This window comes from Vigna umbellata, chromosome 11, assembly GCF_029865625.1.
Source record: "Vigna umbellata cultivar VRB3 chromosome 11, Vumbellata_1.0, whole genome shotgun sequence".
Classification (NCBI taxonomy): domain Eukaryota; kingdom Viridiplantae; phylum Streptophyta; class Magnoliopsida; order Fabales; family Fabaceae; genus Vigna; species Vigna umbellata.
In genome coordinates, this window is record NC_142175.1 from 5550568 (window position 1) to 5577971 (window position 27404).

General features: G+C 31.2%; 2 protein-coding genes across 2 annotated transcripts; both read left to right on the forward strand.

The window, feature by feature from the left end:
- Window positions 1-8723: 8723 nt before the first annotated feature.
- On the forward strand, window positions 8724-12423 carry LOC148190831 (bifunctional monothiol glutaredoxin-S16, chloroplastic-like). Its single transcript, XM_088101706.1, has 2 exons — window positions 8724-9172; window positions 11715-12423. Exons 1-2 carry the CDS (start codon window positions 8789-8791, stop codon window positions 12216-12218), a joined length of 888 nt encoding a protein of 295 aa, XP_087957832.1. The 5' UTR covers window positions 8724-8788; the 3' UTR covers window positions 12219-12423.
- A 1044-nt stretch (window positions 12424-13467) lies between these two features.
- LOC148190832 (receptor-like protein 8) lies at window positions 13468-21971 on the forward strand. The gene is made up of 5 exons (XM_088101703.1): window positions 13468-13980; window positions 14088-14162; window positions 15474-15542; window positions 16289-19254; window positions 21599-21971. Exons 1-4 carry the CDS (start codon window positions 13617-13619, stop codon window positions 17782-17784), a joined length of 2004 nt encoding a protein of 667 aa, XP_087957829.1. The 5' UTR covers window positions 13468-13616; the 3' UTR covers window positions 17785-19254; window positions 21599-21971.
- The last annotated feature ends 5433 nt before the right edge of the window (window positions 21972-27404 follow it).

A 27404-nucleotide genomic window follows, 5' to 3' on the forward strand; every position in this document is an offset into this window, starting at 1 on the left:
ATGGTTGTTTCTGGTCGTTTAATATATAATCTGAGATTTCATGTGATAGTATGCAATGTTTTTGTGAAGTATGTGTGTATATATGAGTATGAGAGGGATATGTTGATGATGAATATGCGATTGATTAAGTAAATGGTTGATGGACGTAATTCCATGATTCTCGTGGAGATGATACATGGTGGTGCCATGTGTTGTTGTTGTATGAATGTATGTAACTTTGTATTGTTGGTTTATCTTGACACTCTCAATAACCCTAACTCAAGTAAAGATGGATGGTTATGTTGTGGAGAGTAGTAGAAGGTCTTAGCTTGAGAGGCCTTTCTCCAATTGGCAAAAGGGTGTTTGAGGATTATCCTGGTCAGTGGTGGGATGAAACTCATTGACAAGGGCTTTGTAGAGCAGTAGAGGACATCACAAGTGCAAGAATCATCATAGTTCATTCATACTGAATCTGGATGGTCAAATCTAAGTCTGTGGCATGTTTAGGATGAATGTTTATTATGTGTGTAATATAATGTATAATGGAATGTTTATTGTGTTATTATGAATTGTTTTACCACTAACTTACCCTTGCTTCTTGTCTTATAGTGGTTCCATTATCATATATGTAATATTTCATTTTAGTAGTATTTTACTATTAAAAATGGAATGTTACAATAATCACATACTATTAATTTTCAAATTTCACAAATAATATTTTCATATAAATGATTAATAATAAAGTATTAACTACTTTTAAAATAAAATTGTATGTTAAAAATAATAATTGAAAATTAAAAAAAAATTCTCATACAATATAAAAACAACGGGTTAAATATGTTTTTAGTCCCTAAACTATCAAGCGAATTTGTTTTTAGTCCCTCTTTCAAACTAAGCTACATTTTGATCCTTCTACTTAAGGAAACTATAATTTTCGTCCTCCAAAACTAACGGCGTTAAAAATCAGCTGAGGTGGGTAACGATAGTGTGCCACATCATTTTTTTTATGACACGCAGTCAATTTTTTCCAACTTTTCTCCCTCTGCGCCGTCTCCTTCCTTGCATCTTCTGCACATTCTTCTCTTAGGTGTTTTCTTCCAAACTTTCGTGTGCTCCGCCGCTTGATCTTCGATGTCGTCAGCTGCGACGACACCTTCTGCTACCGCTATCGCCAGCGTGGCAGCGGTGAAGGAAACGTTGGTGACTTTAGCTTGGTGGCTAGCCATGCAGAGAAGGAGGAGAGGTAAGAGAAGAGGTCGGATCTGCTGAACGTGACGGAGACAAAAACGGATGCGGAGGCGGAAAGGAAAGAGGAGGCATTGGCGGAGCTGAAGCAAGTGGTGAAGGATTTGCACAAAGAAGACCTCTCGATGCAGAGAATCGCGGCGGAGAGAGTAAGGTCGCTGGCGAAGGAAGATGCCGAAGCGAGAGCGAATCTCGCAATGCTTGGAGCAATTCCTCCTCTCGTCGGAATGCTCGATTTGGAAGACGCTCATTCGCAAATCGCTTCGCTCTATGCTTTGCTCAATCTCGGAATCGGTAACGATGCGTGTGTAATTTGCATTTTCATTCAAAATCCACCGTGGTGACATGTTAATTACACTAGAATCATTTGAAAGCTCACTGTCCCAATTCACAGGTTCAATTGAAGGAGCGGTTGCTTTTTCCCCAATCTGTAAATCAGGTTTTTTTTCTCCAAAGGTCTGTTTTTTATTTTTATTTTGTTTGTTTCTCTGAAATTGAATTTGTGGGATTTCTTTCAATTAGACACGTGATCCAATTCCACAATTTGTCCCTTGAATTTTGGTTAATTTTTCATTGAGTTTCTTTTTCTGCTTGTGAATAGGTGGAAAGTTGGTTACTTTTATTCCCAAACATAGAAGTTGTGCCATGAAGGAGACGCGCGGTGGACGGGGTTGAAGATGGCGAGGTGGAAAAAGAGTTGACGAGGGCGGTGGACGGGACGAAGATGCAAGGAAGGAGAAGCTCCAGTGAGGGAAGGAGAAAAGCTGGAAAGATTGACTGTGTGTCAGAAAAAAAATGATGTGGCACACTACCGTTAGCCACCTCAGCTGATTTTTAACGCCGTTAGTTTTGGAGGACGAAAATTATAGTTTCCTTAAGTAGAAGAATCAAAATGTAGCTTAATTTGAAAGAGGGACTAAAAACAAATTTGCTTGATTGTTTAGGGACTAAAAACATATTTAACCCTAAAAACAACTGAAGTCGTGTGCCAACCTACATGACTTCAACTTAAACTAAAAAAAACAATAACATGGACTAAAGATAGTGAAAGTCATATTTAACCCACACAACTCCTCGCTTTGGATAACACAATTTCTCTATGTTTAATCATGTCATGCAAACATGATTTACCCATATGTTTAAATTAATGATGAAATTATTATAAATGACTTTTAAAAAATAAAATTTCAAAAATATTATAATTTTCATGAATATTATGTAATTAAATATATATTTATTATAAACATTATATTTTTCATGAAAATGACAACTTTATAACTATTATATTATATAATAAACTCTGATAATTTTAAATAATTTTCATGTTAAAATTAATATATATAATCATATTTAACGTGTTTTGTGACAATCTTATACCTACAAAACTAAGTAATTATTGTTAGTATTGAATAACTTTATCAGGATGACAACGGGGTGGAATGAGGATGAGTTTTGTTATCACATACTCACCCCGAAAGTTAAAAAAAGTCATTCTCATCATATGAAATTTTTGTCTCATCATCATCCTCATCCTCACCAGGTAATGGGTGTATACATTTATACTGTATCCATGCCTACTTTCTTGCTCTTTCAATATTAATTAATTAATTTTTATAAAATACTAAAAAAATTGTGTAATGGAAATATAATATTATCAATATTCAATATCAAAAGGACATATTTTTTGTTTCTGCAATATTAAATATTTAGAAAAAAATTATAATTATATACATTTCAAATTAGAATACCATATAAAATTTTATTAAAACCAAAATATTCACTAGTGCAAAATTCATTTTTTATAACGAGTTTTTATAGTGCTTGAAATCCACCCGATATAATAAGTTATGCGGTGACAAAATTGTAAATAAGTTAACACTTTTTATATCGGTTCTAGCTATAATCGATATAAAAAATGGAGATGATGAAAATTTTGTAATAAAGAATAAAATTTTCTATACAGATTCTAGTTATAATATGTGTATAGAATGTAGGCACAATAACATTTTTTAATAAAGAATAAAACTTTTTATATTAGTTCTAGTTATAACCGTTGTAATGAGTGGTTTCTTATTTCTTTTATTTGTAAAGAAAGGGTTATCAAATCCCTAACTCCAATTGTCCTTTTTCCCCTTTCTCCTTCTCACCTAATTCTCCTTCATGCACACTATAAACCAAATATGTCAAGTCTTGTCCCGTTCACTAGAGCTCGTGCTCATCATCGTCAAAGACGTTTGGATCTACATAAAAGGTGTTATCGCTCGCATGAGGTGTTGATGGAGATCTAATGAAGTCGCGTTTTGTAGTAAGGCGTGAGGCAATCAAGTTTTGCATGTTGCTCATGGTAGCATATATGCTTAAAGTGTAATGGAGCTCACGTTTTTGCGTAGCTGCACGTAAAAGTATGATGCAAAATTTGTAATGTTGGATGGTGATAAATAAGATTCATGACAATGAGACTAAATTATTATATTATATTAATAGAAAATTTTTAATACAATTATAGTGATAGAATTAAACTTATGATAATGAGTTAAAAATAAATATAATTATATAAAACATATAAAAATCGTATTTTAAATGATAAAAATAAACAACAAATAAAAATATTAAAAAAAAGTAAAAGTAATTAAATGTGTATCTTAGAAATAATTTGAAACATAAACTCGCATAAAGCAAAACAAATATATAATTAAGAGTGTGATATAATGAAAAATTGTTTAACAAAACAAAAAAAAAATCTTTAAAAGAAAAATAAATAAGAAGAGAATACAAATGATAAATTATTTTATATTACATAATAAATAAAAGATTTATGTTATTGAACACTTAAATAAGAGTTAAAAATTCTTATGTGAAAAAAATAATAAAAATATTAAAAATAATATAAATATTCAAATATAAGAGAAAGTATCTTGACTTGAAAATGTAAATTAATTTCATAGTATACCAAACAATTTAAAAGAAATGTATAACTAAATAAAAAAATTGTAAAACTAAAGAATAATATATATATATATATATATATATATATATATATATAATTATCAATAAACTATTAATATTTTAATAATTTAAACAAAAATAGAATGAAACATAAATAAATATTAAAACATTATAAAAGATATAAAAACGAAACAAATATATAGGAGTGGGCATAATTTACCAAACTGTACTAAACTACAATTATCTATATTGTATTATACTTAAAAAAACTAAATTAGTGTATACTAATAACTAATTAAACTAGTCTTTGGTTAGTTTAAAAAAATTGAATCCCCTCTCCCCTAATTAGCCCTCCGCTGTTCGACAAGTCTTCAAGCCTTTCGTACTTGCTTTTCATTGCTCGACCCTAGCCATCTTCTAGACGTTTTGTTGGAGCTTCTCTCGCATCCGTTTAAGTACTCCATTGCCACCACAAGATTCTTCGTGGAGTAGAATTTTGCTGTCATTTTTGCTATCTTTTTCTCTTGGGAGTTGACTCATCATTTGCATTGGGTTGATTTTTCTCAAGTTTATGATCTCTACATGTTTGTTGATATGGCTGAGAGAAAACTAAACACATTAAATCATAGTTGATCTTAAGCATCCAAGTCTGATCATTTTTCTTGATTTCTCTATTACATCCTAATTGGTCTAATATTACTTACCTTACCACATAATAAACCATAAGATGTTGTAAAAGTAGATCTAATGGAGGATCCATATTTATGCAGAGTTTTTAGAAATTTATATTTGGATTAGTCTTAGGACAGTAGGTTATTTGAAAGATATGTTTTACATTTGGGATTTTGTTAGTTGTTGACAGTTTGTAAATCAGTTGTTAACCTTTTCTGCTCTGATTTGATTTTATATTGAAAACTTAAACTTTATGAGTTAAATTTAGTGTAGATTTGATTTTTTACTGAAAACTTAAACTTTATAAGTTAAATTTAGTGTAGTTAACAATGCAGTTCAGATTATACTATAGTTTAGTTCAATTCACTAGAGTTAAGTGTGATGCATTTGGTAGGATAAAAAATAGTTTAAGTGAATTATTTTTGGGTTTTGTAAAATTTTTAACAATTTCAGTCCGATTCAGTCTGATTCAGTTTGTGTCCACCCGTACAAATATATATATATATATATATATATATATATATATATATATATATATATATATATATATATATATTCCAATCCTTATATCCCATTAAAATAATCGAACAAATCCCTGGGTGCATATTTATTTGCCGTACCTAATGATATCATGTTCTCTCACAACGAGTATTATATTTCCTGTCCAGAACCTTAAACACATGTATTTGCAGTTTGGTTTTGATTCCAAAGTCTCAAATGCAAATCAAATTGAATCGACTAGGAATGACTCAAATCACTTTATTATTATTCTTTAGATTATTTTAAGTCATTTTATTAGTTTAGTTTTCAATGTCTGTGTAAAAAGGTAGAATGAGTTATATATTTTGTTTTAACAATGATCTAATAACAATATTTCTTGAATTTTTCTATTCTTACTAGTCTTTAGCCTAATTTAAGTTATTTCTTCTTGCACCCTCGTACCTTCTTACAAAATACCTCCTAATTAAAAAAAAAAAACATATAACACTTTTTTATGTTACATTTTGGATTAGATGTCTAAAAGTAGTACTGAATGAATTTTTTAGATTATATAATATTGAAAACAAAATTATGTCATTACAATATTGCAATTATAAAATATACAACTCCATATTTAGACTCTCTCAGAAAAAGTGCACTCCTTATCATCAATTTCTGACACATTTTATTTCCCTTTTAAATTTATGTATACATTAAGAGTTTATTGTAACCAATAATATAATCCAAGAAAATTTAAACAAAGGCAGGTGAACTATTTTTGATTTTTTGGGTTTGAAAAGAAACAACACAACAACAATAAAATATTATCATGTTTTAATTACTCAATCTGAAAAAGTGTAATAATATAAAAATTTAAGTATTATAACTTATGTGTTTTAAAATAACGAGATCCACTGTTTTAGTTTTAAAATAATTTAATAATATAAATAAGAATTTATTATACTTGTTTTATTATTTAAAACACAAATCATTTATCTAAAAATTCGTTCATTGTGTTTTTTTTACTTTCTTTCTAATATATCTGACTTCTGAATCATTTGTTCGACGATCAGAAGTGTCTAGGAGATCACAACAGAGTAATCTTCATTCTTATCCGATCAATTTCTGGTTTAAAGCAAGTAAGTTTCTACCCTTTTTTTTTAGTTTTTTTTTTCATGATAATGCTTAGGAACCCTTTCGCATGTGTCATTGATCTTCTATTCTTTATTCTTTGTTAATTTGATGTCCTAAAGACTCACTCCGATCACAATTTGATGATTTGTAGGTGTTCTTAGATTTCTTTGTGATTTAAGCAATTGTGGTGTGTTCTTAGAGCACTAATAGTTCTCTTTAAGGTAAGGGAAGCTAGTGATTATGTTTAAACTTTGAATTTCAAGTATTGAAAGATTTTATTATGATGATATGATGAGTTACTTTTAGTAATATGATTGTTTTGGTGAAAATTGTGTTTTGATGAGTATAATTAATTGATTGCTGCTTGATGCCTTGTATGATTTTGTGTTGGATTGGAATAACCTTGTAAATGTTGTGGTTATAAAATTGTTGGTGTTATCTTGGTTGACATATGGAGAAGAATGGAACTAGGTCGAGTAGTAGGTGTTTTTGGTTAATATATGGGGTTTTAGTATGAGTTTTTTAGCTAAGGGTTAAATAGATCAATTCAGTTTTAAAGTTTGTTTAGATGTGAATTATGACTTATTAAAGTTGATAATTAGTTTAAATCTGATTTAGAAAGAGGTAATAGTACTTTGACGGTGTTTTGGTTGGTTTTCAAGTTCATTTTGCGGGTTTGGACTAGTGAGATTTTAAATTATAGGTTCTGCTTTAGAATGATCATTTTGAAGGGTGTTGGTAAGTCAATTCTGACTTGTTAGAGTCTCTATGTTACTTAAAATTGAGCGAGAACTTGTAGAATTCAATTTTGGTCTCAAAGGGGAGATTTTATATGTTTTTAAGTGAAATCTTGTGGTAAAAGAGTTGCTAACTAGTTTAATGTGGGTTAAACACATTTGTTTAGGTCTATAATAATGTAGAATCCAATCAAGAAATGTTAGAAGTTGGTAAAAGTGTTTAGGATAGGTCATGGCGTGGTTAAGGATGCAAATTATGTAGTTTTGATGCTGTAGAATTATGTAGTGAGGGTGGGCAAGCAAAATGAGTTCGTTGGGCGAGTTTAAGGGAATTCTGGTAGTGATTTCCAGAGGCTGAGCGAGCCAACTCACTTAGCTTGGAAGGCTTATTGTTTTGCCTCTTGGGCGAGCATGGAGCTACTCGATAGGTGAGCCTGTGCTCGCTGGGCAACAAGTTTTGGGGCCTTAGGCGAGAGGGTCGAGTCTTATTGGTTGTTTTAATTGTAATTCTCCAATATGTTTGGAAGTATTTGATATGATGATTACTTTTATGATCTGTGGTATGGTTTAGAACATATATTTGAATGGAATGAGGTGTGTAAAAGTTCTAAGGAGAATTCTTAATGGTTGTATTAACGTATTGTTTAGTAGTTATATCTCTAGCGATTATGGTTTTCTTTGGTTGTTTAGTTGACCTGTACATAGTTTTGAGCCTAGAACTTTATAAAGTTTGTTTTTATGATTGTTAGATGACTATAAGAAAAGTTTATCATTCCAACTTGTTAACTGTTCTACCTTATTATTAATATGATGATTCTTTTATGATATTAATACTATTTCAAATGGAAGTGTTACCTTATTATTAATATGATGATTCTTTTATGGTATTAATACTATTTAAAATGGAATCGTTACAAAAAGAAGTGCTCTAAAATTAATGAAAAAGTAATTTTTTTTTCAAATAATCTAATCAAAAGTTATTAGCTTTATAATTATTAATGAAAACATATTCTTTGCACGTATGTATTTTTTTATGATAACAAAAAACAATAAAATTATTATTATAATTGTAATAGTAATTTTAAATAATTTTTTATAATTTTATTGTAGGCAAAATCTATTTTGCTAAGTAATTTTTTATTATAATAATTACTTTAATTTTAAAAAATAGATAAATTAAAAAAATGGTCAAATTATAAAAAGGATGTTACGAGATGAAATTGGTAAAATAATTATTTCAATTACATAAAATTAGAAATAGAATGTGCACATAAAGAAATTCTCTTTATTATATAACAGTATAGATGAATTATCTTGTTTTTTCCCGTATATAATTCGAAGGGATTATTCAACACTTATTAGAAATTCTAATCCAGAAAATAACATGAAAACAATATAGTACTATAATATTTTTATTAAATTACGGGGAGTGCGAGAAAAAAAGGTGTGGGCCTACTGGAAGAAATAGCCCCAATTTAAAACAATCGCACTGGGCTTAGGCCCAAATTGTATTACTTTGATGAAGCAGTCACTCACTTGTTGAGACAAAACAGTTAGCTTCTTCTCTCTCACTACACCATTGCCATCGTTCATCAATGGCTTCCCTCAATCTCTCTTCGTTGCAATCTTTCTCCTTCCATCGTGTACTCTCTTCTTTTCCCCAAAATACACCTAACCTTTCCTTCAATTGCCAACCAAAAACCGCCACGAACGCGCGCCCAATTTCTCTGAAACCCTACGTTTTAGAGAAGCCTCGCACGCGTGTGGTGGTGCTAGCCGTGAAAAGCCTTGACGAAACGGAGGCAGTGACAGTTTCGCCTGAGAACGACGGCCCTGTGGGAGAATTGCCGTCGGGCGCTGGCGTCTACGCCGTGTACGACAAGGTAGGCGAAGTTCAGTTCATCGGTCTGTCGCGAAACATTGCGGCGAGCGTTTCGTCGCACTGGAAATCGGTGCCGGAGCTGTGTGGCTCCGTTAAGGTTAGTTTTTTTTTTTTTTTGAGTTCTGAATTATGAAGTGTGTGAGAAAGAGGGAGTTTGCAAAGAAACTTTCGATTGTTATTCTTGTTGTTTCACGTGGTTTTTGGTTAGTTAAAAATTATGACTAGGAGAATGGTTCGTTTTGTGTGGTGCAACCTTTGGTTGTTTGATTATGACTGATATTAAATCAAGTTATGTCTTTATTAATTAGAGAGAAAATTGGCATTTGCCTTTACAAAAGAAACTATACATATCCTTTAGGTACTATTTAGCCCTGTCAAATGCTGTGAGCCTGGACAAAGAGGTTTTGAATTTTATGATATTGAGGGTCTTTCCAGATAAACCTTATCATAATTATTTATAGGGAAATAAAATAAGAAAGAAAAACAAAATGAATTTGTCACTTGCTGAGATTAGCTTATAATATATAAGCTAATTTGTAGATTTTTTTCCATTTATCTTTTCTAAAAGATGGTTTTTAGCTAATGCGTATTTAATTTAGCATGTGGGAAACTTATTTTATTTTATTTTTGTTGTTTTTCTTAGATTTACTTATGGAGAAGTTTATCTGTCCTAAGACTATGATAGGAAAGTCAAGTTTTGGAGGAGAGGAAGGATGACAACTGTTTCATTTTAAATTAAGAGATTTGTACAATAAAGATTTGTTTTTTAAATTAAGGGAGTTGTACAATAAAGATTTGCACATTAAGTTGATTTAATTAGAATGTGCAGTGTAAAGTTCTTTTGCATGGTTAGTCAATCATAGATTGACGTATATTATAAGATTGTTGATTTTGTGATAATTACTTTAATGGTCATATTTGTGGTGGTTTCTAATTTTCATTGATTAAAAAATTAAAATTAATATCTTTAACTTTATGTTAATCTATCACTTATTGTTCTACTTTAAAAAGATTATTTAGAGAATATTTATCCGAAATGAAAATTTTATTCTCTCTCCCTGTTCTCTTCACAACCTAATCCCGAAACATGGCTAAAACAATGGGGAATCCATACATAGTAGTATTTTACTAAGTCTTCCTTGTAGTGCTGAGGGAGGGAAAAGATAATACTGACTTTTGATTTGTTCATGAAAATTCTGATGGCGATGCTTTCCATGGCAAGAATATAGCAGCGTGTTGTGATTTTGGTTCACTCTGTAATAAAATTCAAGCTACAGACTGACAAGGTGCTAATCGCACAACTACGTTATTTAACACCATTTCTAGACAAGGGAAGGCAACATACCCTAATGGACGTTGATTTCTGCCTCCCACTTCCTCTACCCGTGTTGTATTGGACAACATTAAAACTTTTCCTCAATACTATCAAGTTTCAAAATAAGCCAACTTTAATATTCATAGTGGCAGCAGTACTATGGAACTAGTAATTCCTTTCTTGGATAGTATTTCCGTGGGGGAAAGGTAGTTATAGACATGTGGACTGTGGTTTGTGGAATACAATGTAAGAGAAAGGAAATTGATTTTTTACAAATATCCCTTAGCTAGTTACCTTCCTATTCTCAATGATTGAAGTTGGGAATTTCAGAAATTGCATTTAAAAGTAGTTGAAACTTGAAGCATAGTATCAACTACCCGGTCAAATGAGGAAAAGGGAAAAAATGTATAATGGTATGAATTGATAATTGTGCTTTTGAGCCTTTTGCATTCCTCGTTGTTTGATTCATAGGCCAGTTGAGATGAAATAAATTTTTACTCCGACTGATTGTTTTCATCCTTTCTCTGTTTTTATGTAGCATACCTATTTGCCCACATCCCTTTTAACTTCATTTGCTTACTTTGGTTTATAGTCTCAGTGCTGTGTTAATGCAAGAAATTTTTCTTCATTGAATGAAATATCTTCTACATGAACATGATCTCTTACAATGTGCGGCCCAAGATTAAATCCACATAAAACAGTGCTTGAGAGTTCAGATCTTCGTTTTACAATTAGAAGACTGCAGTATAAATTGTTCTCTTTTTTTCTATTTCTAGTGATCTGGATGAGGTTAGTATTGACCTAACCTTGTAATAGAACTTAGATGATGTTCACCAATGATGTTTATATACTTTATAGGAATTTTCCTGTGTAGTTTATTTGGAGTTGCATGAACCAGGAACATCAGTCCTTCCAACCTTGACTTATGTCTTCTCATAATATTGCCACTTCTGTTCAACCAATTGAGTTAGGTGCTTTGAGAAAGGTGATTTACTCATCTCTATGAACTACTTCGGTTAAAGAAATGGAAAACAATACAAATGATCAGAGTAATCATGTTAATAATAGCTCGTAAATCACAATCTGTGTAATTCTCTTTTTGCTTTTTTAAAATTATATAAGACCACTAAGTAGACTAAAAAGCACAGATGATAAACGGTTTTGGAAGTGATACGATCTCCTGAAAACTATTTTTCTCTTTTAACGCATCATAGTAATTTGCTTTTCTTGAAATGTTTTTAATGAGTAAGATCACTATTCTCCAGATTTCACTTATAATACTTTTCTGATGGTGGGCTTTTCTTGGTGAAAATTTTTGTTGCAGGCTGGGATAGTGGAGGAACCAGACAGAGAAGCTCTAACCCACGCATGGAAGTCTTGGATGGAAGAGTACATAAAAGTCAGTGGAAAAGTTCCACCTGGCAATGAATCAGGAAATGCCACTTGGGTCAGGCAGCCACCTAAAAGGAAGCCTGATCTTCGATTAACACCTGGTCGCCACATGCAATTAACTGTCCCTCTTGAGAACCTTATTGACACCTTGGTTAAAGAAAACAAGGTAGTTGCATTCATTAAGGGCCCTAGAAGTGCACCTTTATGTGGATTCTCACAGAGGGTGATAGCCATTCTCGAAAGTGAAGCAGTAGATTATGAGAGTGTAAATGTGCTGGATGAAGAGTATAACTACGGATTGAGGGAAACACTTAAAAAGTATAGCAACTGGCCCACATTCCCTCAGATTTTTGTAGATGGTGAACTTGTTGGGGGTTGTGATATATTGACCTCCATGTATGAGAAAGGAGAACTGGCTAGCTTGTTCAAAAAGTAATTGCAAGTTACCTGCATTTGGGCATTCTTTTTGAACTGGGAGGATAGGAGTGGGGAGTGGGGAGTGAGAGAGTATGGGAAGGGTTTGCGCAGGTCATTTCATGCTTTGTTGTATTAATTAAAATTTTATATACATTGAGAGGAGAAAAAAATGAAAATTATCTATGTATATTGCTTTTTATACAAAATGCTTGTCTTTTTCTGTACGGTCCGTGCACAAATCTGATTTGCATTTCATCCAGGACTTTGCAAGATAAATTCGAACTTCATGCTCATATATCAGTGATTCCTTTCAAATCGGTGAGTACCACACAGGTGTAAAATGTTACTGATTTTTTTAATCAGAAAATGTTACTAATAGAATGGAGATTTTTAACTACTATATATTGCTCAATCATTGATGCCTTAAACTTGTTTTTGTTTACTACTTGTACAGGAAAAGAAAGAAGATGTCAAAATCGGTGACCTTCTTAACTACTTGATCTATAACTTGGTTTGTTTTTCTACTTATAATCAATTTATGTATTTTGACTTTTGGAAAAGTTTAGTGAATATTTTTTGAAAATAAAGAGTATAAAGTTATTTTTGTTTATGAAAAAGGTTTATATAATTTTATTATTTCAATATTTTAAAGTATTCAGGAAGATATGATTTAGATAGGTCTCATAATGAGTCAAAATGTCTTTTTTGCACTACTAATTGTTATATTATTACATGAACTTATCACGTTTGCTTAAGGTGATATTATGATTTTCTAAATTGAACTTTAGAATCATTACTTTTTCGTGATTTTGCAACATTTCATTTAACTCCAAAGCATTCAATATCAATAATATAATTCTATTTTGGTTTAGAGACAAGTAATTTTACATTAGATCAATGCGTTCAATACTTTTCATGACAGCGTTGAAGAAGTCTCGTACACAGTAATCGTATTAACTTCAGTATATAAAATTGGATATTAATTAACCTAATATTTTGGATGAAGATGATCGGCACATACGGATTAAACAGTTAGAGTTTTAAACAAGAGGTGCTGAAGCCTGTGTGTGAAAGAGATATAGGATGTGACTTGATTTCGTTCATAGCAGCTTCATTTGACATAGGAAGAAATTTTGTCCCACCCCTCATTAATTTCAATCTTCTTTTTTGAAACTGTCTTTGTGATTGGAAACTAGTGACGGAACAACACGCCCAAAATACTTTAATGCTACACTCATTGTCAAGCCAATAAAAAAACAGCTTTAGCCAGAATCTCACGGCAAAGACTTCTTAAAAGTTTGAAATGGAAGCAGCAAGTCTCCTAAATTTTCCTTTGTTGAAATTTCAAAGAGTTTTGCATGATATATTATATGTATTGGTAAGAAATGGAAGGAAATGAGTTCATATTTGCTTAGAAATGAGGTTGGGTGTGGTGGTGAGTTTGTTGTTGTACTTTGTGGGACTTTTAGAGTGTGATGGGTGTTTGGAGAAGGAGAGAATCGGTCTACTTGAAATCAAGAGCTATATCTTATCACTAGGTCGGGATGAGCAGAATGAGTTGGAATTGGGTTCATGGGTTGAAAATAGAAGTAGTGATTGTTGTGCTTGGAACAGAGTCAAATGTTCCAATATCTCAAGTGAACAACACGTAACACACTTGTTTCTGGACAGTCTCAATTCAAGAGGTGCTCATTTGATAAACGGTTCGTTGTTTAGTCCTTTTCAAGAGTTGCTCAGCCTCGACTTATCCAGGAACGACTATCAAGGTTGGACTAGCAAAGGTTAGTTTCTCCTTCATATTTTACTATTGCATCAAATTCCTCTTTCTACTTCAAATTTTTTATTCAAGCTCAAAGTAGAATTTTGTAATGTATATGCTTCTTTGAAGGGTTTCCAAGATTGATGAAGTTGGAGAACTTAAAGCTTTCAGATAACTCAATGAATGGTATTCTATCTGATATGGGTATGTACCTCTTTCTTTCATTTTTTTTTTAACTTTTTATTTATGATCACGATCTTTAGTTTATATCATAAATACTTTCTTGGTTTTTCTCATATGATGTTATTTTTAAACAAAAATTATGGAAATGGACAAATTTTAAAAAAATTACTTTTAATTCATGTTTATATGACATGTTTTCATTCGTAAAGAAGTCGTGTATGTATGGCAGAACTTATACTTATTAAACTTATACTTATTAAAGAAGTTGTGTTAGTTTTATACCACTTTTTTCGTTTTGTATTTTTTTTTAACTTGAACTGAACTCATGTAAGAGTGGTACGATTTTGGTGTAATTTGATTTGAACTTTTGACACAATTTTATATAATTTTATTTGAATTAAAATTCTGCAAAATTATTCTGGCTTAGTATAATTTGATTTAAACTAAATTTATGCAAAAATAATATTACTTTAATTATTTTTATATTATATTTAAATAGTTTCGTTCTTGTACAACTTTTGTTTAAATTTGAAAAAATTAAAAATCAAAGTTGTTTAAGACCAACCACTTCCCTTTAAGAAGTTTGAAATTGTATCGTACATATTTGACTTCTTCACATTATAGTCATATCATGCAAACACAGCTTATGCATAGATTTTTTAAAATTTATCAATTTCTATAATGTTTGTTTAAAATTACACTTACATGAGTGAAAAAACTTTCTTCCTAACATATTTTATTGTACATATAAATTCACCGTTACTATTTTAACATAAACCTTTGATTAAGATTAAGATTAGAAGATACAAGTCATTGCTATTTATGTCAAACATTATTGATAATTTTGAAAGTATTAACGTAGTGAGTAATTTTAGAATTACTAACCTTTTATCATAACATTTATCTAAAAAAAAGTTCATAAAGTTCATTTTGACTTGTTAATTTGTTTATTTTTATTTTGGTTTAATTATGTTTTTTCATTAAAATATAGGATAAATATTTTTTAATTTCTTAAAATTTGAAAATATTATATTGCACTCTCAAATTTAATCAAATATGATTTTATTTCCTAAAGACTAAATTTGAAATTAGTATGAGTCGTTAGTATAGTAAATTAGTATATCATTTCTTAGTATTGACAAATTACTTAAAATTACGAAAGGTAATTTTTCTTAAAAGAGTATTTGTTTTCCTCAAAGGTTAATTTCTTTTTATTTACCAATTACTTAAAATATATTTAAAAATTAAAATAATATAACAATTAAACTAGTAATCTGCATCAATTTTTTCATAATTATTATTCTGTCTCTAACAATATTTTTTCTACTGCAGATATTCAAAATTTGCGAAGGTTGAAAGTGTTAGACTTGGGCACAAATAATTTATACGGCTCAATTGAAGGTAATAATCATACAAGTATATAAAACTAGCTTTGTTTATTATTAAATTTGAGAATTTATGTAAACTTGTAACTCGACTCGTAAACTCAACTTGTAAACTGGTAAGAATTTGTTTCAGATGAAAAAAATTATATAAATAATATCTTAATTTAAATAAGTCTACAAAATTATATAACTTTAAATAAATAAAATTTATAATTATATTGTTCATAAAAATAAATATTGTAAAACATAAATATTTGAGTTATTGTCATTAGTTTTGATGCATTTCATTAAACATATAACTTTTAAGCTCGCAGAATCGCTCTAAACTCGTGATTTTACAGGATCATACCGATTTCACAGTCGATTCTATTGAGTTTATGCAAAAAACGAGTTTACTTCCGAATTAACTTAGAAGCTATGTCTGAGATCGTAAACTCTTACGAATTTACGAGTTAACTCGAGTGTTTGATACCCCATATATATATATATATATATATATATATATATATATATATATATATATATATATATATATATATATATATATATATATATATATATATTAGCTAGTTTTCTTTTTATGAAATCCCACATATAAATGTTTATAAAAGGATACCTTAAAATAATAGTTAATATTATCTCTTAACCTTAATGCCTCCTAGCATTTAATGGTGTAACATTAATTTTAATTATTTTGCTCTAGTTAAGGTCCATTTCTCATTATAAAACCTTAATAAAACCATGATTTTATTACATTTTCAGGATTATATGAAATTCAAGATCTTATAGAGTTAGGTCTCAACTCAAATAGGTTTAGCGGTGAAATTCCAGAGTGTCTAAGCATCTTCAGAAACCTCCAAGTTCTTGATCTTTCTCAAAATCAATTCAGTGGCACTTTTCCATCCTTCATTGGAAATATGACATCCCTTTCATATTTGTCTCTCTTTGACAACAACTTACAAGGCTCATTTTCATTGAGTATTTTGGCTAACCATTCAAAACTTCAGGTTCTTTATATTTCTCCAACAAGCCCTAAAACACAAGTTGAAACTGAAAATGAACAATGGTTTCCAACATTTCAGTTAAAGTATCTCATCCTTCGAAGTTGCAACTTAAATTTGGATAAAGGAAGTGTTATTCCAAGTTTTCTCCAATATCAGAAAGAGCTCCAATATATCGACATCTCGGACAACAAATTGGTTGGAGCATTTCCAAATTGGTTGATTCAAAATAACTCAAGACTCAAATATTTCTTGGTTTCGAATAACTTATTTGATGGAAAACTTGAATTGTTCTCCATCAGACAAAATATAACTTGGCTAGATATCTCAAACAACAATGTTTCTGGTTCACTCCCAAAAGATATTGGTACATTCCTTCCTGTGGTCAGGAGGTTAAATCTGTCAACAAATAACTTTGAAGGAAGTATACCTACTTCAATTGGTGAAATGCAAGAACTTTCCTCCTTGGATTTGTCTCACAATCACTTCTCAGGTGAATTGCCTGATGAATTAGCAATCGGGTGCATTAGCCTCCAAGAATTAAGGCTTTCCAACAATCTTTTCCATGGGAATATTCCTAAATTTTCCAATTTTACATCTTTGTCAATCTTGTTTGTCAATAACAACAACCTCAATTGCACTCTGAAAGAAGTATTGCAAAATTTGAATGGTAATGGATTAATGGTAATAGACATATCCAGCAATTCAATCTCAGGCTCAATTCCTAGTTCAATTGCAAAGTTATCACGTGTGTGGATTCTTCTCATGGGAAATAATCAATTGGAAGGTGAAATCCCCATTGAATTCTCCAACCTAGTGATGCTTTTTGTGTTGGATCTTTCACAAAATAGATTATCTGGGTCAATCTCACATGTTAATCCATCAATCTTGAGGGTCTTGTATCTGCAAAAGAATGCTTTCTCAGGCTCCATACCTCTCAGATTCTTTGAGAACCCAACAAGCCTAACAACTCTAGACTTGAGGGATAATAATTTTTCTGGGAATATTCCCTACATGATTGATAAACTATCAGAATTACGAGTGCTTTTACTTGGAGGGAATAATTTTTCTGGTTACATCCCTGTTCAATTATGCCAATTACAAGATATCACCTTAATAGATCTTTCACGCAATAAGCTCAAGGGTTCAATACCATCTTGCTTCAACAATCTTTCATTTGGACTAGAAGAGAATCATGATTCTTCGGACCACACAGTCGCCACTACTACAGAATTGATCATAGATAGCGCTCAATAGATAGCGCTTTTTTAAATAAGCGCTATCTATTAATGCACGGAACAATAGATAGCTCTTATTTAAAAAAACGCTATCTAAACCTATGACCATAGATAGCGCTTTTTAAAAAAAACACTGTCTATAAATAATTAATATTATCTTTTTTATTCATAATTTAAAATAAGCTAAAAGATAGCGTTTGTTTTAAAAAACGCGGTCTATTTCAACACAATAGATAGCATTATTTGAAACAGCTGCGTGCTCTTTTACATTTCTCTTTGGGAGCTTCTTTCAAAATTTCCCTCGTTTTCTAAATTTTCAGTTTCGCTTCGTTTAGATTCATCAAACCCATTCCCCCAAATTTGACTTCGTATTTGCCCCCAAATTTCAGTTCGTATTTGCCCCCAAATTTTAAAAAACCTATCACAATATCTCCTAAATCACATTTTCGCGTTCCCTCTACAACCACATTTTCCCTCTTCACAATTCTAATTTCTCTTCCCTGCATCGCAATCTCGAATCTCTCCAGAAGCTTCTTCTCACCAAAGCCATCTTCATCGACGAAGACACGTTCTCCAAAGCCTTCCTTACCGCTGACCAAGCCCGCTCCATCAAACTGCTCCAGCAACGAGTTGAGACATTGGAGAGAGAGGTTGACTCTGCCATCACCGCTGCCGCTCGTCCTCGCTCTGAGAAACGACAAGCTGAGGCCGCTCAGAAAGTCGCCGACTTGCACGCATTGGAGAGCTGGAAAGCGTTAAAAAATGAAAGTGCAATGGTGAGACCCACTCACATGGCTTTGGCATTTTCATATTATAAAGCACTCGCTCACTCCATATACAGACATCATCACAGTGACCTTAAACGACACTGTTTCGATCCAAGATGTCAGTCACGTCACGCCAAGATCTTCTCTTGTTCCACCATGCCAAACCCTAGGCTCCACCAAGCAATGCGGGATTTATCGGGAGAGGGTTAGCGTAAAGGTGCCAAACGAAGAAAATGCTTGTTTTCGTTTTCGTCGTTGTTGTCACCTTCATCTCCCTCTAGGAGTTTTGCTAGTGCCACGACCACGTTTACATGTTCACCACGACCACCTCTAGGAGTTTTTATTTAAATTGATTAATAATTTCTTTATAATAATTTAGTTATCAGTTTAATGAAGTGACAATGACTTAAGGTTTGAATTTTGAATGAGATTGGCCATGTTTAGAAAGAAGAAATTACTATTTAGATGTGAATAATGTTTGAGTTTGATCATTCTTTGTTAATGATTTCGGTGATGTTACGAATTTTTGTCAGTAATGTGTTTTGGAGATTGGTTTCTGGTTTTCTTTAACCTTTTCTTTTTCTTCTGGAGATTCATACGACAATTGAAATAGGACATCGGGAGTGAAGTTCATGGTGGCGCTTGATACCGGAAGTGACCTGTTCTGGGTACCCTGTGATTGCACAAGATGTGTTGCTACTGATAGCCCAACCTTTGCTTCGGTACGTTTTATTTTCCTTTTTTTTGTGACCGAAATGAAGTTGTTCCTATAATATATTGTAGTTCATTGTAGGGTTTTTCTCTAATTGTCTTTTTAAGGGCATGTTGCAACCAGGACACTTCTTTAAACATTGCATTGAATAAATGATTTTATTATTAGAAGAAATGTATCTAGTTAGATGCGTGTGTGGTGTAGTGGGGTTTTGGTTGATCTATTTTTCATATCGAGTGTTTTGTTGCTTTATTTGTTTTATTTGATAAAGATTTTATTTGAGTGCCTTGTGTTTACGGTGGGTTGAAATGTTGATTGAAAACTAGAATGTCATTACACATTGGGTGATTGTATGTTTTATTGAAATGTAGTGTAAATGTGAGTGGTTTGAGTCGCACTTGATGAATTATGTAATTTATGTTAAATTCCATCAAGTTTGGTGTTGATGAAATGGTAAGTAGTTTGTGTTTGGGTTCTAGAAATTTTCATTATATGCTCTGTTTGGCCTGTTCATAAACTGATTTGGGAAAAGGGTATAGTGACGTTGAATCTATCAAGTGAAAGAGAGAGAGTGGGGGAAGTGGTTCTGTGATCTTGTTGGAAGTTTAGACGTCTTAGAACTTACTAGAATTTAAGTGCAATGCTTATTAATGGGTTTGAGTCTTTTTTTTCTTATTTCCTAGATGTTTCACGTGACTATATCTTTGGTTGTTTAAGTGCAGCCAGCATATGATGCCTTTATGTTTTCCTTCGGAGGAGTTATCTGTTTGGACTAAAGTATGGTTGAAAACTAGTAATAGGTTGGCGGAAAGTGGTTACAAGTCTGATTCATAGTATGTTGATTTAAAATGAATAATCTTATTATCCGATACATGCTTAATTGAACTAGATTAGGTTGTCTTAATTTATTAAATCTAAGAATAACAGTAATCATCTTATCTTCAATCTGTTTAATAACCATAACCTCAATGTGTTTTGATATGTGTTAACTGATTTAGATTTCATAAGTTAAGTAATGGGTTAATGAATTAGGTGCATTATTTTAAAAAGTTCAGACTGTATCTCCTGGTGCATGGGGAATACAATATTTTAGTACAAAATTGGTCACAATATCTCTACATCTTTACTATGACCGTGCATATAGGCCATGCTTCGTAGTACTGCAGATCCTTTATGTTTTTCCCTTGAATCTTTATACCAAATCATACAACTAGCCTCAAGGTGCATCATTGTTCAACTTCAACTTTTCGCTTTTTCTTTTCTTTAAAACAAAAATTCGATGGCAGAAGTGGGACAATCCTCTTCTCTTTGTTTACAATCATCTTCTCTTTGTTTATTCATTACAAGACTTTATTCTGACCAAGGCTTGGTCTTAGTCTAGTTACGGTAATAACTTTGTCCTAGTTCTAGCACCATTTCAATCAATTAAATATCTTCATTTAGTTACGGTAATAACTTTGTCCTTTAACATTTTTATATTTGTAACATACTGAATAATTACTACTGTTATACTAATAAAAGAACAGTATAAAATTATTTGTTTTGATGGAGTTAAATACATTAATTAAATTTATTGAATAACTATACAAATTGGAAATTATATGAAAAATTCAATTATTTATAAATATCAATGTTAATTGTGCTTACTTGTATAGTTATCCTCGAGTGAAACATTTTTAAGTGCTAGCTTTCTAATATGTGGAAGGTCAAAAACATTCTTACATTCTAGATATGCAAGTTTTGTGTCTTGTCCCCTGCTTTGTTTCTCAATTAAAAACGTTGTATTTGCAAGGATATATGTATAATTGTTACAGTTATTAGTTAATGGAGTTGGACTGAAAATTCACGTGCGGGTATGGTCTTTAATTTAAAAAAAAAAATTGAATGTGTTATGATGTTAAATGCTTGATGGATGGATGTGGGGTGCTGTTGTTTAGTTAATTTTAAAGATTTTGGCATACTTTATATGTTATGTTCAAGTATTCCAGTTGTTCATATAGTTGTTGTGCATTCATTTCTAATATGTTCAAAAAACCATTGATTGTGTTTAAGTGGTTTAAGGCTTTTTGAGTATTGGTTGTTGATACATACATATATCCATTACCATGGGTAATGTGCTTAACTTTATATTAAACGCTGTTGTATATTGGAATAGAGCTATTTGGATTTTCATGTGTGGGTTAAACTGATTTGGTGTATTGAGTCCAAATACTTATACATTTAATTTAGCAATTGAATGTCACGGTCTTGAATTTGATGCTGATATTTTTCAAAGGTTCTACTTTTGTTGACAGCATTTGTAATGTGATGCTTTCTGATGGGATGCCTTTACACATTGTTACATTTTTTGTCAGGATCAAAATCAATGACAATGATTGTGGATATTACGTGTGTCGATGTATAAAAGAAATTATCACATACTGTGAAGGAGGAACAATTCCAACTGATGTAAGTTATCTTCATTATCATAATTAATTTGTAGTAAAAATTTAATTGACTAATTTTATATTATCTTTTTTGTTGCCGTATTTTCATAATTGCATATATCAACCATATCGTGACAACATATTATTGAAGTTAGGGAAGAATGATGTTTACATGTAATTAGTACATGCTTATAGGTTGTTATGGTGATGTAAATGCTTATAGGTACAAGGATATATATGTTATGGTTGTATATATTGTCTTTTAAAGCAATGTCATGTCATGACACGTAGTTGACACTCAGATTATATTTTGAAATATTATTATATCAATAGTTTTTATTTATATATTGAAGTATTGTATATTCTTTTTGAGACCTTTGTTTTCATCATATTTGTTTTAATACTTTATATTTTTTTTTGAATAATAGAACTAATAAATAACACAAGTTTGTATATAATAAAACAAATATTTTATATTTTCTTTTAAAAGATAATTTCATATTTTTTAAAATATTTTATTAAAAATTATTTTTTTTTATAAAATTTAGACCAATAGATAGCGCTTATTTAAAAAAGCGCTATCTATTGGTATCAGACAATAGATAGCGCTTATTGCAATTATATGTTGTCACGATATGGTTGATATATGCAATTATGAAAATACGGCAACAAAAAAGATAATATAAAATTAGTCAATTAAATTTTTACTACAAATTAATTATGATAATGAAGATAACTTACATCAGTTGGAATTGTTCCTCCTTCACAGTATGTGATAATTTCTTTTATACATCGACACACGTAATATCCACAATCATTGTCATTGATTTTGATCCTGACAAAAAATGTAACAATGTGTAAAGGCATCCCATCAGAAAGCATCACATTACAAATGCTGTCAACAAAAGTAGAACCTTTGAAAAATATCAGCATCAAATTCAAGACCGTGACATTCAATTGCTAAATTAAATGTATAAGTATTTGGACTCAATACACCAAATCAGTTTAACCCACACATGAAAATCCAAATAGCTCTATTCCAATATACAACAGCGTTTAATATAAAGTTAAGCACATTACCCATGGTAATGGATATATGTATGTATCAACAACCAATACTCAAAAAGCCTTAAACCACTTAAACACAATCAATGGTTTTTTGAACATATTAGAAATGAATGCACAACAACTATATGAACAACTGGAATACTTGAACATAACATATAAAGTATGCCAAAATCTTTAAAATTAACTAAACAACAGCACCCCACATCCATCCATCAAGCATTTAACATCATAACACATTCAATTTTTTTTTTTAAATTAAAGACCATACCCGCACGTGAATTTTCAGTCCAACTCCATTAACTAATAACTGTAACAATTATACATATATCCTTGCAAATACAACGTTTTTAATTGAGAAACAAAGCAGGGGACAAGACACAAAACTTGCATATCTAGAATGTAAGAATGTTTTTGACCTTCCACATATTAGAAAGCTAGCACTTAAAAATGTTTCACTCGAGGATAACTATACAAGTAAGCACAATTAACATTGATATTTATAAATAATTGAATTTTTCATATAATTTCCAATTTGTATAGTTATTCAATAAATTTAATTAATGTATTTAACTCCATCAAAACAAATAATTTTATACTGTTCTTTTATTAGTATAACAGTAGTAATTATTCAGTATGTTACAAATATAAAAATGTTAAAGGACAAAGTTATTACCGTAACTAAATGAAGATATTTAATTGATTGAAATGGTGCTAGAACTAGGACAAAGTTATTACCGTAACTAGACTAAGACCAAGCCTTGGTCAGAATAAAGTCTTGTAATGAATAAACAAAGAGAAGATGATTGTAAACAAAGAGAAGAGGATTGTCCCACTTCTGCCATCGAATTTTTGTTTTAAAGAAAAGAAAAAGCGAAAAGTTGAAGTTGAACAATGATGCACCTTGAGGCTAGTTGTATGATTTGGTATAAAGATTCAAGGGAAAAACATAAAGGATCTGCAGTACTACGAAGCATGGCCTATATGCACGGTCATAGTAAAGATGTAGAGATATTGTGACCAATTTTGTACTAAAATATTGTATTCCCCATGCACCAGGAGATACAGTCTGAACTTTTTAAAATAATGCACCTAATTCATTAACCCATTACTTAACTTATGAAATCTAAATCAGTTAACACATATCAAAACACATTGAGGTTATGGTTATTAAACAGATTGAAGATAAGATGATTACTGTTATTCTTAGATTTAATAAATTAAGACAACCTAATCTAGTTCAATTAAGCATGTATCGGATAATAAGATTATTCATTTTAAATCAACATACTATGAATCAGACTTGTAACCACTTTCCGCCAACCTATTACTAGTTTTCAACCATACTTTAGTCCAAACAGATAACTCCTCCGAAGGAAAACATAAAGGCATCATATGCTGGCTGCACTTAAACAACCAAAGATATAGTCACGTGAAACATCTAGGAAATAAGAAAAAAAAGACTCAAACCCATTAATAAGCATTGCACTTAAATTCTAGTAAGTTCTAAGACGTCTAAACTTCCAACAAGATCACAGAACCACTTCCCCCACTCTCTCTCTTTCACTTGATAGATTCAACGTCACTATACCCTTTTCCCAAATCAGTTTATGAACAGGCCAAACAGAGCATATAATGAAAATTTCTAGAACCCAAACACAAACTACTTACCATTTCATCAACACCAAACTTGATGGAATTTAACATAAATTACATAATTCATCAAGTGCGACTCAAACCACTCACATTTACACTACATTTCAATAAAACATACAATCACCCAATGTGTAATGACATTCTAGTTTTCAATCAACATTTCAACCCACCGTAAACACAAGGCACTCAAATAAAATCTTTATCAAATAAAACAAATAAAGCAACAAAACACTCGATATGAAAAATAGATCAACCAAAACCCCACTACACCACACACGCATTTAACTAGATACATTTCTTCTAATAATAAAATCATTTATTCAATGCAATGTTTAAAGAAGTGTCCTGGTTGCAACATGCCCTTAAAAAGACAATTAGAGAAAAACCCTACAATGAACTACAATATATTATAGGAACAACTTCATTTCGGTCACAAAAAAAAGGAAAATAAAACGTACCGAAGCAAAGGTTGGGCTATCAGTAGCAACACATCTTGTGCAATCACAGGGTACCCAGAACAGGTCACTTCCGGTATCAAGCGCCACCATGAACTTCACTCCCGATGTCCTATTTCAATTGTCGTATGAATCTCCAGAAGAAAAAGAAAAGGTTAAAGAAAACCAGAAACCAATCTCCAAAACACATTACTGACAAAAATTCGTAACATCACCGAAATCATTAACAAAGAATGATCAAACTCAAACATTATTCACATCTAAATAGTAATTTCTTCTTTCTAAACATGGTCAATCTCATTCAAAATTCAAACCTTAAGTCATTGTCACTTCATTAAACTGATAACTAAATTATTATAAAGAAATTATTAATCAATTTAAATAAAAACTCCTAGAGGTGGTCGTGGTGAACGTGTAAACGTGGTCGTGGCACTAGCAAAACTCCTAGAGGGAGATGAAGGTGACAACAACGACGAAAACGAAAACAAGCATTTTCTTCGTTTGGCACCTTTACGCTAACCCTCTCCCGATAAATCCCGCATTGCTTGGTGGAGCCTAGGGTTTGGCATGGTGGAACAAGAGAAGATCTTGGCGTGACGTGACTGACATCTTGGATCGAAACAGTGTCGTTTAAGGTCACTGTGATGATGTCTGTATATGGAGTGAGCGAGTGCTTTATAATATGAAAATGCCAAAGCCATGTGAGTGGGTCTCACCATTGCACTTTCATTTTTTAACGCTTTCCAGCTCTCCAATGCGTGCAAGTCGGCGACTTTCTGAGCGGCCTCAGCTTGTCGTTTCTCAGAGCGAGGACGAGCGGCAGCGGTGATGGCAGAGTCAACCTCTCTCTCCAATGTCTCAACTCGTTGCTGGAGCAGTTTGATGGAGCGGGCTTGGTCAGCGGTAAGGAAGGCTTTGGAGAACGTGTCTTCGTCGATGAAGATGGCTTTGGTGAGAAGAAGCTTCTGGAGAGATTCGAGATTGCGATGCAGGGAAGAGAAATTAGAATTGTGAAGAGGGAAAATGTGGTTGTAGAGGGAACGCGAAAATGTGATTTAGGAGATATTGTGATAGGTTTTTAAATTTGGGGCAAATACGAACTGAAATTTGGGGGCAAATACGAAGTCAAATTTGGGGGAATGGGTTTGATGAATCTAAACGAAGCGAAACTGAAAATTTAGAAAACGAGGGAAATTTTGAAAGAAGCTCCCAAAGAGAAATGTAAAAGAGCACGCAGCTGTTTCAAATAATGCTATCTATTGTGTTGAAATAGACCGCGTTTTTTAAAACAAACGCTATCTTTTAGCTTATTTTAAATTATGAATAAAAAAGATAATATTAATTATTTATAGACAGTGTTTTTTTTAAAAAGCGCTATCTATGGTCATAGGTTTAGATAGCGTTTTTTTAAATAAGAGCTATCTATTGTTCCGTGCATTAATAGATAGCGCTTATTTAAAAAAGCGCTATCTATTGAGCGCTATCTATGATCAATTTTGTAGTAGTGTCTTTTGACATTATATTCTTAGTAATAGCATATTTCTTTTACTTTAATTTTTTAAAGCAGTTATTTAATAAATATTTAGCCGGATACAGATATAAAAATTTAATCTACCGACGATTGAGTCAAAAATTTCGTAACTATATAAACCTATACACATGTATAATCAAAACTAGAATCGATTATTATCTCTAGTACACAAACCTTACAATACACAATCCACATGTTTGGATAAGATCTTCTAAATTTATAATAAGTTCTAATATATAAATTATTATAACTCAATATTTTTTTTTCTCTAGCTAAAATTATAAATACGAAAAATAAAATTAGGAGCAAAATTCTACGAAAATTTGCACGTGTTGATGATATTATATTTAAGAGATGTGAAATATAATATTGATACATTTCAAATCTCCAAACTATTCCATGTTTTTATTGACGTGAGATCTTAGAAATTATAACAATTAGAAAAATATATAAATATTGTTAAATATTTTAAGTAATAGATAAAATTCTCTGTTAAATTTAGTGAATAATATTTCAGTTAAAAAATATTAAGCAGATTTTATAAGAGATAATGAAATATTTTAATGATATATATAATTAAAATAATATTCTAATGATATGTATATATAATATAATATCATTAAGTTTTGGATACATTATTTGGGTGACATTTTTAATAAATTCTTAATCAGTATTTTGTGTCTTAAATTGTATAGGAGGTAAAATTAGTTTTTTTATGTTAAACGTTAGAGCAAACTGAGTGAGAGAGTATTTAAATCCAGAATTTTCTAAGTGAGTCCTTTGAAGAAAGGTCCAGTAAGTTGAAGCTTAAAAGAGATTAGATTGAACTTTTTACATTATTAAGAATTTGAATCATGTTTCCATTTAATAACATGTTTTATACAGAGTCTCTCGTAACGTTTTACATGCCATAACTATTTCAGGATTATTTTATATTTTGATGTCTTATTTATCATAACCAAGAGTACAACAAAGCCAAATGAAATATGTTAATATTGGTGCTTTGAAAATAGAACTACCATTGATA

What these genes read in the sequence shown, in the direction of transcription:
- LOC148190831 (XM_088101706.1), top strand. Translation starts at nt 8,789, where the DNA reads ATGGCTTCCCTCAATCTCTCTTCGTTGCAATCTTTCTCCTTCCATCGT. An exon ending in AGCTGTGTGGCTCCGTTAAG is followed by an intron (nt 9,173 to 11,714) that starts GTTAGTTTTTTT and finishes TTTTTGTTGCAG; the next exon opens with GCTGGGATAGTGGAGGAACC.
- LOC148190832 (XM_088101703.1), top strand. Translation starts at nt 13,617, where the DNA reads ATGAGGTTGGGTGTGGTGGTGAGTTTGTTGTTGTACTTTGTGGGACTT. An exon ending in TCAAGGTTGGACTAGCAAAG is followed by an intron (nt 13,981 to 14,087) that starts GTTAGTTTCTCC and finishes GCTTCTTTGAAG; the next exon opens with GGTTTCCAAGATTGATGAAG. An exon ending in TGGTATTCTATCTGATATGG is followed by an intron (nt 14,163 to 15,473) that starts GTATGTACCTCT and finishes TTTCTACTGCAG; the next exon opens with ATATTCAAAATTTGCGAAGG.